Source organism: Oculina patagonica, chromosome 6, assembly GCF_052425735.1.
Source record: "Oculina patagonica isolate OP01 chromosome 6, crgOcupat, whole genome shotgun sequence".
NCBI classification, from domain to species: Eukaryota; Metazoa; Cnidaria; class Anthozoa; order Scleractinia; family Oculinidae; genus Oculina; species Oculina patagonica.
In genome coordinates this window covers 488024-503132 of record NC_135763.1, presented here as the reverse complement: position 1 = coordinate 503132, position 15109 = coordinate 488024, and the positions used below count along the sequence as shown (strand labels likewise).

The 15109-nt window shown below is 36.4% G+C and overlaps 1 protein-coding gene and 1 pseudogene across 2 annotated transcripts; both read right to left on the bottom strand.

Annotated features, from left to right (window-relative positions):
- Window positions 1-32: 32 nt before the first annotated feature.
- On the bottom strand, window positions 33-1379 carry LOC144656874 (small cysteine-rich protein 1-like). The gene is made up of 3 exons (XM_078517120.1): window positions 1259-1379; window positions 914-1032; window positions 33-766 (listed from the first exon to the last, which is right to left on the bottom strand). Exons 2-3 carry the CDS (start codon window positions 1023-1025, stop codon window positions 636-638), a joined length of 243 nt encoding a protein of 80 aa, XP_078373246.1. The 5' UTR covers window positions 1026-1032; window positions 1259-1379; the 3' UTR covers window positions 33-635.
- An 8420-nt stretch (window positions 1380-9799) lies between these two features.
- LOC144655931 (small cysteine-rich protein 1 pseudogene) lies at window positions 9800-10520 on the bottom strand (annotated as a pseudogene). Its single transcript, XR_013571223.1, has 3 exons — window positions 10420-10520; window positions 10075-10193; window positions 9800-9927 (listed from the first exon to the last, which is right to left on the bottom strand). The product of XR_013571223.1 is annotated as a small cysteine-rich protein 1 pseudogene (transcript).
- Window positions 10521-15109: the final 4589 nt, after the last annotated feature.

Sequence of the window (15109 nt, the reverse complement as noted above, 5' to 3'; positions counted from 1 at the left end):
CTTCTAGTATAATAAAAGGATAGAGACAAACATTTCTGGATGATTCAGCCTTTATTTGTCCTAATGCTTACATTACACCCACTTTTATAATGTTTCCCTTAATTTTTAATTTTATTTCAAAGCTAAGGCTGTCATCATTGCCGCCATCACTAGGGGCCCAGCTGGCGTAAGTGACTGAAAAAGAAAAAGAAAACTTGTTATTACCCAGGGAATATTGTACTAAGTTGCTACCTATCAGTGCGGAGTACCGAACAGAAGTGAAGCGATGCCACTAGCAGCATTATTTATTATTAGACACTATATTTTATCAGTGTTTGCGTTCATATTATCATATACACCTTTTCTATTTTCAGCGAGAATGCCACTAACTACGCTTCTGCCACTTTTGCATTTTTGTCAGGTATGAGAAAAACAGTATATTTATAACATTTAATTGAAAGTGAAAGAAAAGCTACACAGGGTTATAATGTTTCAAACATTTAGCGAACTTGTATAGTTCTGTACGTATCTGCAATCATGTCTCCGCCTGTTATCCATTATTGTCGGCCTGAAAAATATGCCGCTTTTTGATGATACTGAAAATTATACTGACGTGTCGGGGGTACAATTATGATGTGTTCGATAAATTCACTTACTCAGCGACGACAGCAGCACATATTTGGAGGTACTCCGCATCCGTGTTGAGGGTTGGTGTCATACCCACAAAATCGAGTTCCACTTGGACAACGGCCATAATGACAACTCCCATGCTCATGATGACAGTTAACTGAAAACCATAATAAGATTGTTTAGCATGTTTTACAGTTAGCCATGCCCAAACGCAACATCAGATGCGATTTTATGTGAGATGAACAGAAGTCACTAAAACAATCTAAAATACTGTGAAGATTCCTCAATGTAAAATCACACTCACCTGTATACCGCTTGTCCTCCTCTGACTCCTCTAGGAAATCTTGGGGTGCACCCTGCACGGTAATGGTCCCCAACATAATCACCAACAGACACAAATAAAATTTGCAATCCATAGTTTAACTGCAACAGAAAAACAGTCGGTGTGTTTATGGAATCAATAAAAGTTGTAGAGCTCTGCTATAGATTGAACGTATTGGTTTGACTTACGAAAGAAAAACAAATTGTTAAAATTCTCACGATTTCACTCTTAAGAACCTATCCCAGGCTCATTTTAGTCGGGCTTCATTCAAAGGTTTCTGTATATAACTTAAAACACCGAAGCAATTGGATCATTTGATATTCTTACCTTTTCCTTGAAACTTGGAACTTGTGACAGATCAGCGCGATGGGAAATACTTTCTTCAAGCACTGACTAACTCTGTAAGAGACGCTTACATTTATACCCTGTAGGTCTCGTATAATTTATGCGTTTGCTTGAGATGGCTGTCTTTTGCAATACGTGCATTCCAATACGTTAATGTGGTTACATTGACTACCAAACCATTACCTGTCTGGCGTGCTTTAATTTTCTAACGTCCCCCAGGCATAGTGCGTATTTTAATTTTCTAACGTCCCCCAGGCATAGTGCGTATTTTAATTTTCTAACTTCCCCCTGGCATAGTGCGTATTTTAATTTTCTAACGTCCCCCAGACATAGTGCGTATTTTAATTTTCTAACGTCCCCCAGGCATAGTGCGTATTTTAATTTTCTAACTTCCCCCAGGCATAGTGCGTGCTTTTTATTTTCTAACGTTCCCCAGGCATAGTGCGTATTTTAATTTTCTAACTTCCCCCAGGCATAGTGCGTATTTTCAGTTCATCTTAAAACAGATCTTTGAGAAGTTTTTTCCATTCTCTCGGCTTTTTTACAATCATCACCAGTAATTGAAAATATTTTTTTCGGTTAATTCAAAACTGTTGCTCTTTTTCTTTTGGCAATGTTAATATTAATTGAAAAAAAAAAGAAAAAGTTATTATTAATTTTTAAGCAATAAATTTTGGTTCATTTATAACTTTCTTAACGACTTGTTTTAAATGCATTGTATTTAACAAGTTTTCGTCCTAATTTACACGTAAATTATTTTAGCGTGGAAACTGTTTTCATCTTGTGCAGTTATTAACACGTAATTGCTTAAGTTGATAAGTTTATTTATGAATGGTTTCTGGCGCCACGAGTGTCTTAGAAAAGTTTTTTTATTAGTAATTATGAGACAGTTATCAATAAGTGGATCGTTAACAACCTCCTTAACAACTCTTTAAATTGTTTCTGAAAGGTTTCCGACATTTACACGAAAATTACTTTTGTGTCGAAACTATTTTTATCTTAAGTAGTTTTGAGCACACGTTATTGGTTTACCGAAAATAATAGTCATACAAACTGCTTTTGATCGAGATGATTCTTTCGATTTGTATTTCATTTCATGTTTTTAGCATGTAGTCTTTCTCTGTTGATTTGTTTTGGTTATTAGAATTGTTCTAAAAATGGTCGCCATGTAACAAATATTTGAAGGAAAATTGCAAGGCTAACTGTGACGTTTTGAAATTTTACCCTAAAAGTTTTGCCAAGCTACTGTTATTCTAATAAGCTCTTTTCAGTTTAACAATGATTTAAGGTGTCAGTGGCATAGGCCTCTTTATGCTGATACATCGTTTTTAGAAATAAACATTCTGATAGTTGATCGTGCACTTGGCAGCCGAAGAACTTCTTTTAGTTCAGATGTAACAAAGCATTCAAAGGGAATCAAAAGACACCTAGTCAGATATTTTAAAAACCCATTATTTGTGTCAGCGCTTGCCAAACAAATGCTTGTGCTCAGGTAAGGGGACGGTATCAGACTTGGCAGAATTCTTTTAACGTTCTCAGGTATAATATATTTAAGATACCTGTGCGTTACATTATCACGGATGTTCAGTTTAGAAATAAAGGGTTTTGATAAATATTGACTTGGAGGATGAATGTGTTGGGTTGGTCTAGACTTAAACATTTCGATTAGACGGAATTCACGGACTGGTTAAAAGGGTTTTTTCCTTTTTATTAACGAATACACTTTGATGAAGTTTCTTTTTTGAAATATTCAATGCTAGCTTCTTATATTTTGAACTGGCAGGTAGCATCTCGAGTCTGTTCCTATGAAATATCCGTTGTCAAACGAGTATTACTTCTATTAACTTGAACTTGGTCCGGATTTGAAAGAACAACTTCAGGATGGTCTCTGAGGAAATATTTGCTTCAGTAGCAGACTTAACGTTTTATAGATGTATATACTTTGATTTTCCATAAAACCATACATAACATTTGCGAGGAAAGTTCTTTAGACACTGTTGAAAAATCGTCCAGAGACTGGGAATTGTCTTTTCGAGGTTTTCGTGATCGCTTGCCGCTAGTGAATTTCTCGTTCACTTTCTGCAGTTATGAAAGAAATAATAAAAAATCTTTTATCCAAGTGAGTAGTGAGAAAGTTGGTTGGAATTTTAAAATGAACAATTCGACTGCGGGAAAGGAAGTGAAATAAATGCGCAAGAATTGATTATATTGAAAAAATGATAAAACAGTTTTCAAAAGCTCTTGGCGTAAACATCGTCGCTGGTTATACTCGAAACAAGTCAAGAAATCGCGAGCGGAAAAGTAGTGAAAACGAATTTGTCGAGATTCAAGGCTTTTAGATTAGATTCATCATTCGGTTTCTCGAAATTTGTTCCCCTCGTGACGGGAAAACGGTCATTAAACAACATATTAAACATGTGCCGATGAGCTAAGTCGCTGTGAAAGAACTTAAATCACAACGATTATAATAATGAAATCAACTGCTTGAAAAATCGTTTATTACTGTTAGAGTGAAAGAAGGAGAATTCCAAAATAGCTTGAGTGAGCATTAAACCAGGATCACTAAACACTAAAAGGAAGTTTTAGAGGATTGCATATTGAAAAGTGAATGGCCTTGCTAATCAGTCTTTATGCAGTAAGAGAAGTTATAAAGGACGAAGGTCTGGATATTGATTATCCGATAAAGCCCATCAAGATGGCGGAATTGCTGTGAAAAATCCGTACGGATGCGTGGATTAAAGAACCAGTTGGCAGCCTTTTAATAGTGCGGCAGCGCGCAACTTATTCTGGGGTTAAACCAAAACGAAGATCCTACAAAACTGTTCTCGGATTCAGTAATACTGATCCGGAATATCAGTTAGAAGTTAAGTCTTGTGGAAATTTCTATGTCAAGACAGATCTTCGTTTTGCTAAAAAGCATCAGTTAATACGTGATCAAGAGACTGGAGTAGTCAGATGTAGACACATTTGAGGATATGCAACTGAGGATATCCAACTGGTGAAAATAACTTTCTTTCTTTCTTTTTAGCGGTATAACTTTCAATCTGACTTCTATAAAATACATCTCAAAACAGATGGTTGTAACAGCCATCATTTGTTTGAAACAGTTGGCATCAAAAGCACACAAATTTTGGTTTAGAGCGAGGGCGAATCTGCCTATCTCGAAGCAGTTTAAATTGGCCGATTTATGCCTTCAACATTACATTGTGTTTAATATATCGGTGGACTTTGAATAAAATTGCTGTGTTTTATTTTTACTAGGTTGTAGCCTGCGTAGCTGGCGGTATTTTGGGGTTTTAAAGCGCGTCCAAGCAAGCGGCGAAGCCGCGACAACGAGCGGAGCAGCCGCGAGTGCTCCCCAAGCCACTCGCGGCTGCGCCGCTCGTTGTCGCGGCTTCGCCGCTTGCTTGTACGCGATTTATAACCCAAAAATGCCGCCAGCTACGCAGGCTAACTAGGTTGATGATATTTGCATCGCCGGCATCATTTATAATATCTTTATAAACAACATAGGAAAACCATACATTTGATCTGAAAAATAAACGGCGATGTTAAGGTCTGGAACCCTTGTATGATTAATCATGATGTTAAAAATAGCTGTTTGTAATTGTTTTAACTACGAACGTTTTGTTTTAATAAATTCATGTCGCTGATGTCCTTTTTATTGATCTCCTTTTAAACGGCACAGTCTTATGAAGGAGATGTTTTTAAACACTGAAAACTATCCCAATTTTTTTTTTACCGGTACCTTGTGGTAAACATTGTAAACGATAGTGACGGCCTAAAGAAGATAAATTTCATTGTTGATCTGTTGATATTACTATTTAGTTCAGTAATTGGTCATAACAGTTTTTCAATTGTTAATAACTTTCTTAACAACTCTTTTGGAAGACGTTGTTTTTAAAAGGTTTCCAACATTTACATGTAAATTGTTTTAGCGTCAAAACTATTTTTATCCGTGTTGAGTAGTTATGAGCATGTTATTTTATAAGCTGAGTTGTTTTTAAGAGGTTTCTAGCGCCTTGATAAAAGGTTAAGACAGCTATCAATAATTGGATGGTTAACAGCCTTGAATTGTTTTTGATAGATTTCCTTCATTGACATGTAAATTGTTTTACCGTCGAAACTATTTTTATCTTAGTTATGAGCACATGTTAATTTTTCTCTTGAAAATAATGTTTTCAAAGGGCCTTTGAAATAAACCTTTCCATTTCTTTTTTATTCCATGCTGTTAATATGCAGCCTTTTTCTGTTGATAGGTTTTCGTCATTAAAATGTACAATTAACTGAACGCACACAATGTAGGAAACGCTTTTAGTTTGAAGAGAGTAAAATGAAAGGCCGAGAATGGGATTCATGTGTCGTTTTCAAATTTTTTAAACTTCCACTGATCCTAATAAGCTGTTCTCAGTGTCGACTGGTTATAGATATCGATGACATGAGGTCTTCAAGGACATTTCTTTGTGGATACAGATCATCGTTCTAGAAATAAAGCGTTTTTTATTATGTGTTTCTTGATGGATGAAGCTCCCTGTGGTCCTGTTATACCAAACTTATAGAAGAGGGATTTATCAAAGCTAGTCAGATGTAAAGCTCAATTGGATCAACTATCGAGAGATGCAAAGAAATAATTAAGCTAACGATAGGAGAGGATAAACTAGGCGGAATTCTAACAGTGATGAAATATGTTTTCATTTTATTCACAAACGAAAGCTGCTGGGGCCATTTAAATTATGGAAAACATGAAAATGTCGAAACAGGTGAAGATGAAGACGGCCCAGATGAAACAGCTGCCATCAGCCACAAAGTATGATTTAGAGACGGTGAATATGTTTTTTGTAAGTCTTGAATACGCCATAAGTTGGTTCTCGCACTGTAGGGCAATAACCCCGGAGTGACTAAGCGTTAATGCGTAAATAAATGTTACAGTCCTTGTTTATGACTACCTTTAGATGATGTAGCAGTGTCGGTCTGGGAGACACCCGATCCAAATGCGTGACTACTTTTTTATTTCATATTACCTTTTGTGATTCGTTTTCCGCGTTAGAATTTTACTGAAATTTTCTCTGTCATGGAAATTCTATGTCAAGACAGATGTTTTTTTTTCGCGATAAAGCATCAGTTAAAAGGTGATCAAGGGATTGGAGTAGTCAGTGTGTATACACCTGTTGTCAGAATCGAAGCGCACGTACTTATAGCGGGAGATATATATGTGACTGGTGAAAATAGTTTTTCTTTTTTTCTTTTTGGTGGTATATCTTTCAATCTGCATCAGTCTTGTCATGTTGTTAAAAAGGTCTCGAAACAGATGATTGTAAAAGCCATTATTTGTTTGAAATAACTGCCATCAAAAGCACACAAAGTTTGGTTTAGAGAGCGAAGGCGAATTTGCCTATCTCGAAGTGGTTAAATTGGCCTATTTATGCTGTGAAACGTTGTTTTCAATACATTGGTGGACCTTGAATAAAACTGCTGCCTTTTATTTTTACTAGGTTTATGATATTTGCATCGCCGGCAACATTTATATCATCTTTATAACTAATTTAGGAAAAAGTACATTCGTTCTGAATAACTGCATGAAAATGATGAGCGCTGTTATGAAATTAAGTGGGCTGGAACCCTTGTATGATTAGTATGTTTAAAATAGCTATTTGTAATTATTTTGACTAAGAACGCTTTAATGAGAGAACATTTCGATATACAATTGACGATAAAAATAAGCGAAAATAAGCCACGACGTTTCGAACTCATCTTGAGTTCATTATCAAGTAGATATGAGTAAAATAACGATCGAGTTAAGTTTAAATGCAAATAGAGGTGATAGAGTATATTAGAATATTTTAAAAGCAGTACTTATGAGCACATGTTATTGTTCTCTTGTAAATAATGTTTTCAAAGGGCCTTTAAAATAAACCTTTCGATTTCTTTATTATTATTAGGAAACGCTTTTTAGTCTGTAGAGAATAAAATGAGAAGTCGAAAATGGGTGTCATGTGTCGTTTTGAAATTTTTTAAACTTCCACTGATCCTAATAAGCTGTTCTCAGTGCCGACTGGTTATAGATATCGATGACATGAGGTCTACACGGACATTTCTTTGTTGATACAGATCAACGTTCCAGGAATAAAACGTTTTTATTATTATCTGTTTCTTGATGGGAGAAGCTCGCTCACCACTTAGATAAAATCATTTTTATCATTTTCTTTCATAGCTGCGGAAAGTGAACGAGAAATTCACTAGCGGGGAACGATCATGAAACCTCGGAAAGACAATTCCCAGTCTCTGAACAATTTTGCAACAATGCCTCAAGAACTTTCCTTCCAAATATAATGTATGATTTTATAGAAAATCAAAGTATATACATCTATAAAATGTTAAGTTTGTTATTGAAGCAAATATTTTCTTGTACACCATCCTAAAGTTGTTCTTTGAATTCCGGAAGGGACGTTATTGAAGCAAATACTTCAGTCAGTCAGACTATTTCCCATCTGACAGGCAAATGCTCCCCAAAACTTTATTGAAAGAAACCCAGACATCAGAAAGCTGCGGGATATGTTATTTTACAGGGACCGCGGAGACGATTTTGAAGTGGTAGGGCTAAAAAGCTGGCTAAGACAAGCAATCATTAGGGGTCACTTTTCCGCCATTTATCATGTAAAATTTCATAGATAAGCTCCTACGCGCGCCAAAGGCGCGCGCGAGCGGAGCATCCATAAGTAAGCAAATGGTTATCCATCGAGCCGAGAAATTTTGGGGGTTGCCGCCACCCCATACGTAGGCACGGATTAGTCCTAGGGACGAGGAGGTTTCCCGCCCGTGGCTAAAGAAAAGAAAGGGAATTACAAAATTGACGCAAAAAAATTGTGGCTCTCGTTCTCTCGTTCAATTTTAATTTTCTCTGGTTGCATTTTTCGTAACCGTAAAACGAGCAATTGACGTTATTTTCTATCGACTGGATGATGTGGACGTTTCAGTTAGATCTAAACGAAGTGATGATATGAAAACGCGGGAAAATTTGTTGTGCGATGTTTAATTTACTGTGTAGGCTGAATGAAACCGCGAGTAAAAAGAGCGACAGAGAACTTTCTTTCTCCCACGATGTCCTCAACAGTCCGTGAAATTGTGGAAAACAAAAATTGTTTACGAGGAGACCCGAAATAATTGCGAATAATATTCCTTGTGCAAGTCCAGTTTGCTTGTTTCTGTTGATTGCTGTTGAATCTGCGGCTGTCATCATCAAGAATACAATAACTTTAGCAAATGATTGTGTTAATACGAAGCTAAGCGCTACATAGATCAAGTCCGCTGAAGAAAGAGAGAGGCCCTTGGTGCAAGCTAACAACCTCTACTGAATTGCTGAGCCTGATTTTATAACAGAAAATTTCATGATGTTTTTTATTTCTGAACGCAAATTGGATAGATTCCGTGTGGGCAAGGTTTAGATTTTTTCCATTTGGTCATTTTTTTAAAAATAAATGTGGAGCTCCGCTTTAAGGCTTGCCTATAGCTTTATATTACATTATCCTTTTCAGAGAGCTAAAATATCAACCCAACCAAAAAAAGTGGTAGGGCTATAGCCCTACCAGCCCCTCCCCCCTCCGCGCTCCCTGAGTTAATCCGTCTTCTCGTTAATCCGTCTTCTCGCATATTTATCACATTACACATAAAAAAAATTACACATCAAAAACATTTTAGCACGACTTTCACATGATGTTTTACAGCCACCGAATTTACGCGTTTGGTCGGAAAATCGATCACCCGAGGTCCCCACTGGGTCTCTTCGATTGTCTTTTCTGTCCAATTCTCGCATATATATCTTTTCTTCTAGTATAATAAAAGGATAGAGACAAGCATTTCTGGATGATTCAGCCTTTATTTGTCCTAATGCTTACATTACACCCACTTTTATAATGTTTCCCTTAATTTTTAATTTTACTTCAAAGCTAAGGCTGTCATCATTGCCGCCATCACTAGGGGCACAGCTGGCGTAAGTGACTGAAAAAGAAAAAGAAAACTTGTTATTACCCAGGGAATATTGTACTAAGTTGCTACCTATCAGTGCGGAGTACCGACCAGAAGTGAAGCGATGCCACTAGCAGCATTATTTATTATTGGACACTATATTTTATCAGTGTTTGCGTTCATGTAATCATATACACCTTTTCTATTTTCAGCGAGAATGCCACTTAAACTACGCTTCTGCCACTTTTGCATTTTTGCATTTTTGTCAGGTATGAGAAAAACAGTATATTTATAACATTTAATTGAAAGTGAAAGAAAAGCTAGACATTACCTGTCTGGCGGCATCTCGTCCCCCGGCGCTCGATTTTCTAAGCTACACAGGGTTATAATGTTTCAAACATTTAGCGAACTTGTATAGTTCTGTACGTATCTGCAATCATGTCTCCGCCTGTTATCCATTATTGTCGGCCTGAAAAATATGCCGCTTTTTGATGATACTGAAAATTATACTGACGTGTCGGGGGTACAATTATGATGTGTTCGATAAATTCACTTACTCAGCTACGACAGCAGCATCATATTTGGAGGTACTCCGCATCCGTGTTGAGGGTTGGTGTCATACCCACAAAATCGAGTTCCTCTTGGACAATGGCCATAATGACAACTCCCATGCTCATGATGACAGTTAACTGAAAACCATAATAAGATTGTTTAGCATGTTTTACAGTTAGCCATGCCCAAACGCAACATCAGATGCGATTTTATGTGAGATGAACAGAAGTCACTAAAACAATCTAAAATACTGTCAAGATTCCTCAATGTAAAATCACACTCACCTGTATACCGCTTGTCCTCCTCTGACTCCTCTAGGAAATCTTGGGGTGCACCCTGCACGGTAATGGTCCCCAACATAATCACCAACAGACACAAATAAAATTTGCAATCCATAGTTTAACTGAAACAGAAAAACAGTCGGTGTGTTTATGGAATCAATAAAAGGTTTAGAGCTCTGCTATAGATTGAACGTATTGGTTTGACTTACGAAAGAAAAACAAATTGTTAAAATTCTCACGATTTCACTCTTAAGAACCTATCCCAGGCTCATTTTAGTCGGGCTTCATTCAAAGGTTTCTGTATATAACTTAAAACACCGAAGCAATTGGATCATTTGATATTCTTACCTTTTCCTTGAAACTTGGAACTTGTGACAGATCAGCGCGATGGGAAATACTTTCTTCAAGCACTGACTAACTCTGTAAGAGACGCTTACATTTATACCCCGTGTAGGTCTCGTATAATTTATGCGTTTGCTTGAGATGGCTGTCTTTTGCAATACGTGCATTCCAATACGTTAATGTGGTTACATTGACTACCAAACCATTACCTGTCTGGCGTGCTTTAATTTTCTAACGTCCCCCAGGCATAGTGCGTATTTAAATTTTCTAACGTCCCCCAGGCATAGTGCGTATTTTAATTTTCTAACTTCCCCCAGGCATAGTGCGTATTTTAATTTTCTAACTCCCCCAGTCGTTATTTTCTAACGTCCCCCAGGCATAGTGCGTATTTTAATTTTCTAACGTCCCCCAGGCATAGTGCGTGCTTTTTATTTTCTAACGTCCCCCAGGCATAGTGCGTATTTTAATTTTCTAACTTCCCCCAGGCATAGTGCGTATTTTAATTTTCTAACGTCCCCCAGGCATAGTGCGTGCTTTTTATTTTCTAACGTCCCCCAGGCATAGTGCGTACCCCCGGCATAGTGCGTGCTTTTTATTTTCTAACGTCCCCCAGGCATAGTGCGTATTTTAATTTTCTAACCCCCCAGCATATATTTTAATTTCTAACCCCTAGTCTTTTTTCCTCCTCGTTCGCCCAGGCATAGTGCGTGCTTTTTATTTTCTAACGTCCCCCAGGCATAGTGCGTATTTTAATTTTCTAAATTCCCCAAGGCATAGTGCGTATTTTCAGTTCATCTTAAAACAGATCTTTGAGAAGTTTTTTCCATTCTCTCGGCTTTATTACAATCATCACCAGTAATTGAAAATATTTTTTTCGGTTAATTCAAAACTGTTGCTCTTTTTCTTTTTGGCAATGTTAATATTAATTGAAAAAAAAAGAAAAAGTTATTATTAATTTTTAAGCAATAAATTTTGGTTTGTTTATAACTTTCTTAACGACTTGTTTTAGATGCGTTGTATTTAACAAGTTTTCGTCCTAATTTACACGTAAATTATTTTAGCGTGGAAACTGTTTTCATCTTGTGCAGTTATTAACACGTAATTGCTTAAGTTGATAAGTTTATTTATGAATGGTTTCTGGCGCCACGAGTGTCTTAGAAAAGTTTTTTTATTAGTAATTATCAGACAGTTATCAATAAGTGGATCGTTAACAACCTCCTTAACAACTCTTTAAATTGTTTCTGAAAGGTTTCCGACATTTACACGAAAATTACTTTTGTGTCGAAACTATTTTTATCTTAAGTAGTTTTGAGCACACGTTATTGGTTTACCGAAAATAATAGTCATACAAACTGCTTTTGATCGAGATGATTCTTTCGATTTGTATTTCATTTCATGTTTTTAGCATGTAGTCTTTCTCTGTTGATTTGTTTTGGTTATTAGAATTGTTCTAAAAATGGTCGCCATGTAACAAATATTTGAAGGAAAATTGCAAGGCTAACTGTGACGTTTTGAAATTTTACCCTAAAAATTTTGCCAATCTACTTTTATTCTAATAAGCTCTTTTCAGTTTAACAATGATTTAAGGTGTCAGTGGCGTAGGCCTCTTTATGCTGATACATCGTTTTTAGAAATAAACATTCTGATAGTTGATCGTGCACTTGGCAGCCGAAGAACTTCTTTTAGTTCAGATGTAACAAAGCATTCAAAGGGAATCAAAAGACACCTAGTCAGATATTTTAAAAACCCATTATTTGTGTCAGCTGTTGCCAAACAAATGCTTGTGCTCAGGTAAGGGGACGGTATCAGACTTGGCAGAATTCTTTTAACGTTCTCAGTATGATATATTTAAGATACCTGTGCGTTACATTATCACGGATGTTCAGTTTAGAAATAAAGGGTTTTGATAAATATTGACTTGGAATTGGAGGATGAATGTGTTGGGTTGGTCTAGACTTAAACATTTCGATTAGACGGAATTCACGGACTGGTTAAAAGGGTTTTTTCCTTTTTATTAACGAATACACTTTGATGAAGTTTCTTTTTTGAAATATTCAATGCTTCTTATATTTTGAACTGGCAGGTAGCATCTCGAGTCTGTTCCTATGAAATATCCGTTGTCAAACGAGTATTACTTCTATTAACTTGAACTTGCTCCGGAATTCAAAGAACAACTTCAGGATGGTCTCTGAGGAAATATTTGCTTCAGTAGCAGACTTAACGTTTTATAGATGTATATACTTTGATTTTCCATAAAACCATACATAACATTTGCGAGGAAAGTTCTTTAGACACTGTTGAAAAATCGTCCAGAGACTGGGAATTGTCTTTTCGAGGTTTTCGTGATCGCTTGCCGCTAGTGAATTTCTCGTTCACTTTCTGCAGTTATGAAAGAAATAATAAAAAATCTTTTATCCTTGAAGTGAGTAGTGAGAAAGTTCAAAGCCATGAGGACCTTTCCCACTCTTTTTCCATTCCCATTTCAATTTTGGTTGGAATTTTAAAATGAACAATTCGACTGCGGGAAAGGAAGTGACATAAATGCGCAAGAATTGATTATATTGAAAAAATGATAAAACAGTTTACAAAAGCACTTGGCGAAAACATCGTCGCTGGTTATACTCGAAACAAGTCAAGAAATCGCGAGCGGAAAAGTAGTGAAAACGAATTTGTCGAGATTCAAGGCTTTTAGATTAGATTCATCATTCGGTTAATTTTCTCGAAATTTGTTCCCCTCGTGACGGGAAAACGGTCATTAAACACGATATTAAACATGTGCCGATGAGCTAAGTCGCTGTGAAAGAACTTTAATCACAACGATTATAATAATGAAATCAACTGCTTGAAAAATCGTTTATTACTGTTAGAGTGAAAGAAGGAGAATTCCAAAATAGCTCGAGTGAGCATTAAACCAGGACAACTAAACACTAAAAGGAAGTTTTAGAGGATTGCACATTGAAAAGTGAATGGCCTTGCTAATCAGTCTTTATACAGTAAGAGAAGTTATAAAGGACGAAGGTCTGGATATTGATTATCCCATAAAGCCCATCAAGATGGCGGAATTGCTGTGAAAAATCCGTACGGATGCGTGGATTAAAGAACCAGTTGGCAGCCTTTTAATAGTGCAGCGCGCAACTTATTCTGGGGTTAAACCAAAACGAAGATCCTACAAAACTGTTCAAGGATTCAGTAATACTGATCCGGAATATCAGTTAGAAGTTAAGTCTTGTGGAAATTTCTATGTCAAGACAGATCTTCGTTTTGCTAAAAAGCATCAGTTAATACGTGATCAAGAGACTGGAGTAGTCAGATGTAGACACATTTGAGGATATGCAACTGAGGATATCCAACTGGTGAAAATAACTTTCTTTCTTTCTTTTTAGCGGTATAACTTTCAATCTGACTTCTATAAAATAGATCTCAAAACAGATGGTTGTAACAGCCATCATTTGTTTGAAACAGTTGGCATCAAAAGCACACAAATTTTGGTTTAGAGCGAGGGCGAATCTGCCTATCTCGAAGCAGTTTAAATTGGCCGATTTATGCCTTCAACATTACATTGTGTTGAATATATATTTTTACTAGGTTGTAGCCTGCGTAGCTGGCGGTATTTTGGGGTTTTAAAGCGCGTTTTAAAGCGCGTCCAAGCAAGCGGCGAAGCCGCGACAACGAGCGGAGCAGCCGCGAGTGCTCCATAAGCCACTCGCGGCTGCGCCGCTCGTTGTCGCGGCTTCGCCGCTTGCTTGTACGTGCTTTATAACCCAAAAATGCCGCTTGCTACGCAGGCTAACAAGGTTTATGATATTTGCATCGCCGGCATCATTTATAATATCTTTATAAACAACATAGGAAAACCATACATTTGATCTGAATAACTCAAAATAATCAGCGATGTTAAGGTCTGGAGCCCTTGTATGATTAATATGTTAAAAAATAGCTGTTTGTAATTGTTTTGACTACGAACGTTTTGTTTTAATAAATTCATGTCGCTGATGTCCTTTTTATTGATCTCCTTTTAAAGTTTTTAAATGGCACAGTCTTATGAAGGAGATGTTTTTAAACACTGAAAACTATCCCAATTTTTTTTTACCGGTACCTTGTGTTAAACACTGTAAACGATAGTGACGGCCTAAAGAAGATAAATTTCATCGTTGATCTGTTGATATTACTATTTAGTTCAGTAATTGGTCATAACAGTTTTTCAATTGTTAATAACTTTCTTAACAACTCTTTTGGAAGACGTTGTTTTTAAAAGGTTTCCGACATTTACATGTAAATTGTTTTAGCGTCAAAACTATTTGTATCCGTGTTGAGTAGTTATGAGCATGTTATTATTGTATAAGCTGATTTGTTTTTAAGAGGTTCCTAGCGCCATTAGCGCCTTGATTAAAGGTTTTATTAATCATTTTAAGACAGTTATCAATAATTTGATGGTTAACAACCATCTTAATCACGCTATGAATTGTTTTTGAAAGGTTTCCGACATTAACATGAAAATTATTTTAGCATCGAAACTATTTTTATTTTGAGTACTTATGAGCACATGTTATTGTTCTCTTGAAAATAATGTTTTCAAAGGGCCTTTAAAATAAACCTTTCGATTTCTTTATTATTATTAGGAAACGCTTTTTAGTCTGTAGAGAATAAAATGAGAGGTCGAAAATGGGTGTCATGTGTCGTTTTGAAATTTTTTAAA

Excerpts from the sequence above, each read along its gene's own strand:
- LOC144656874 (XM_078517120.1), bottom strand. The coding sequence starts at position 1,025 with ATGGATTGCAAATTTTATTTGTGTCTGTTGGTGATTATGTTGGGGACC. Across the intron at positions 767-913 it reads GGAGGACAAGCGGTATACAG|TTAACTGTCATCATGAGCAT; the intron begins GTGAGTGTGATT and ends TATGGTTTTCAG.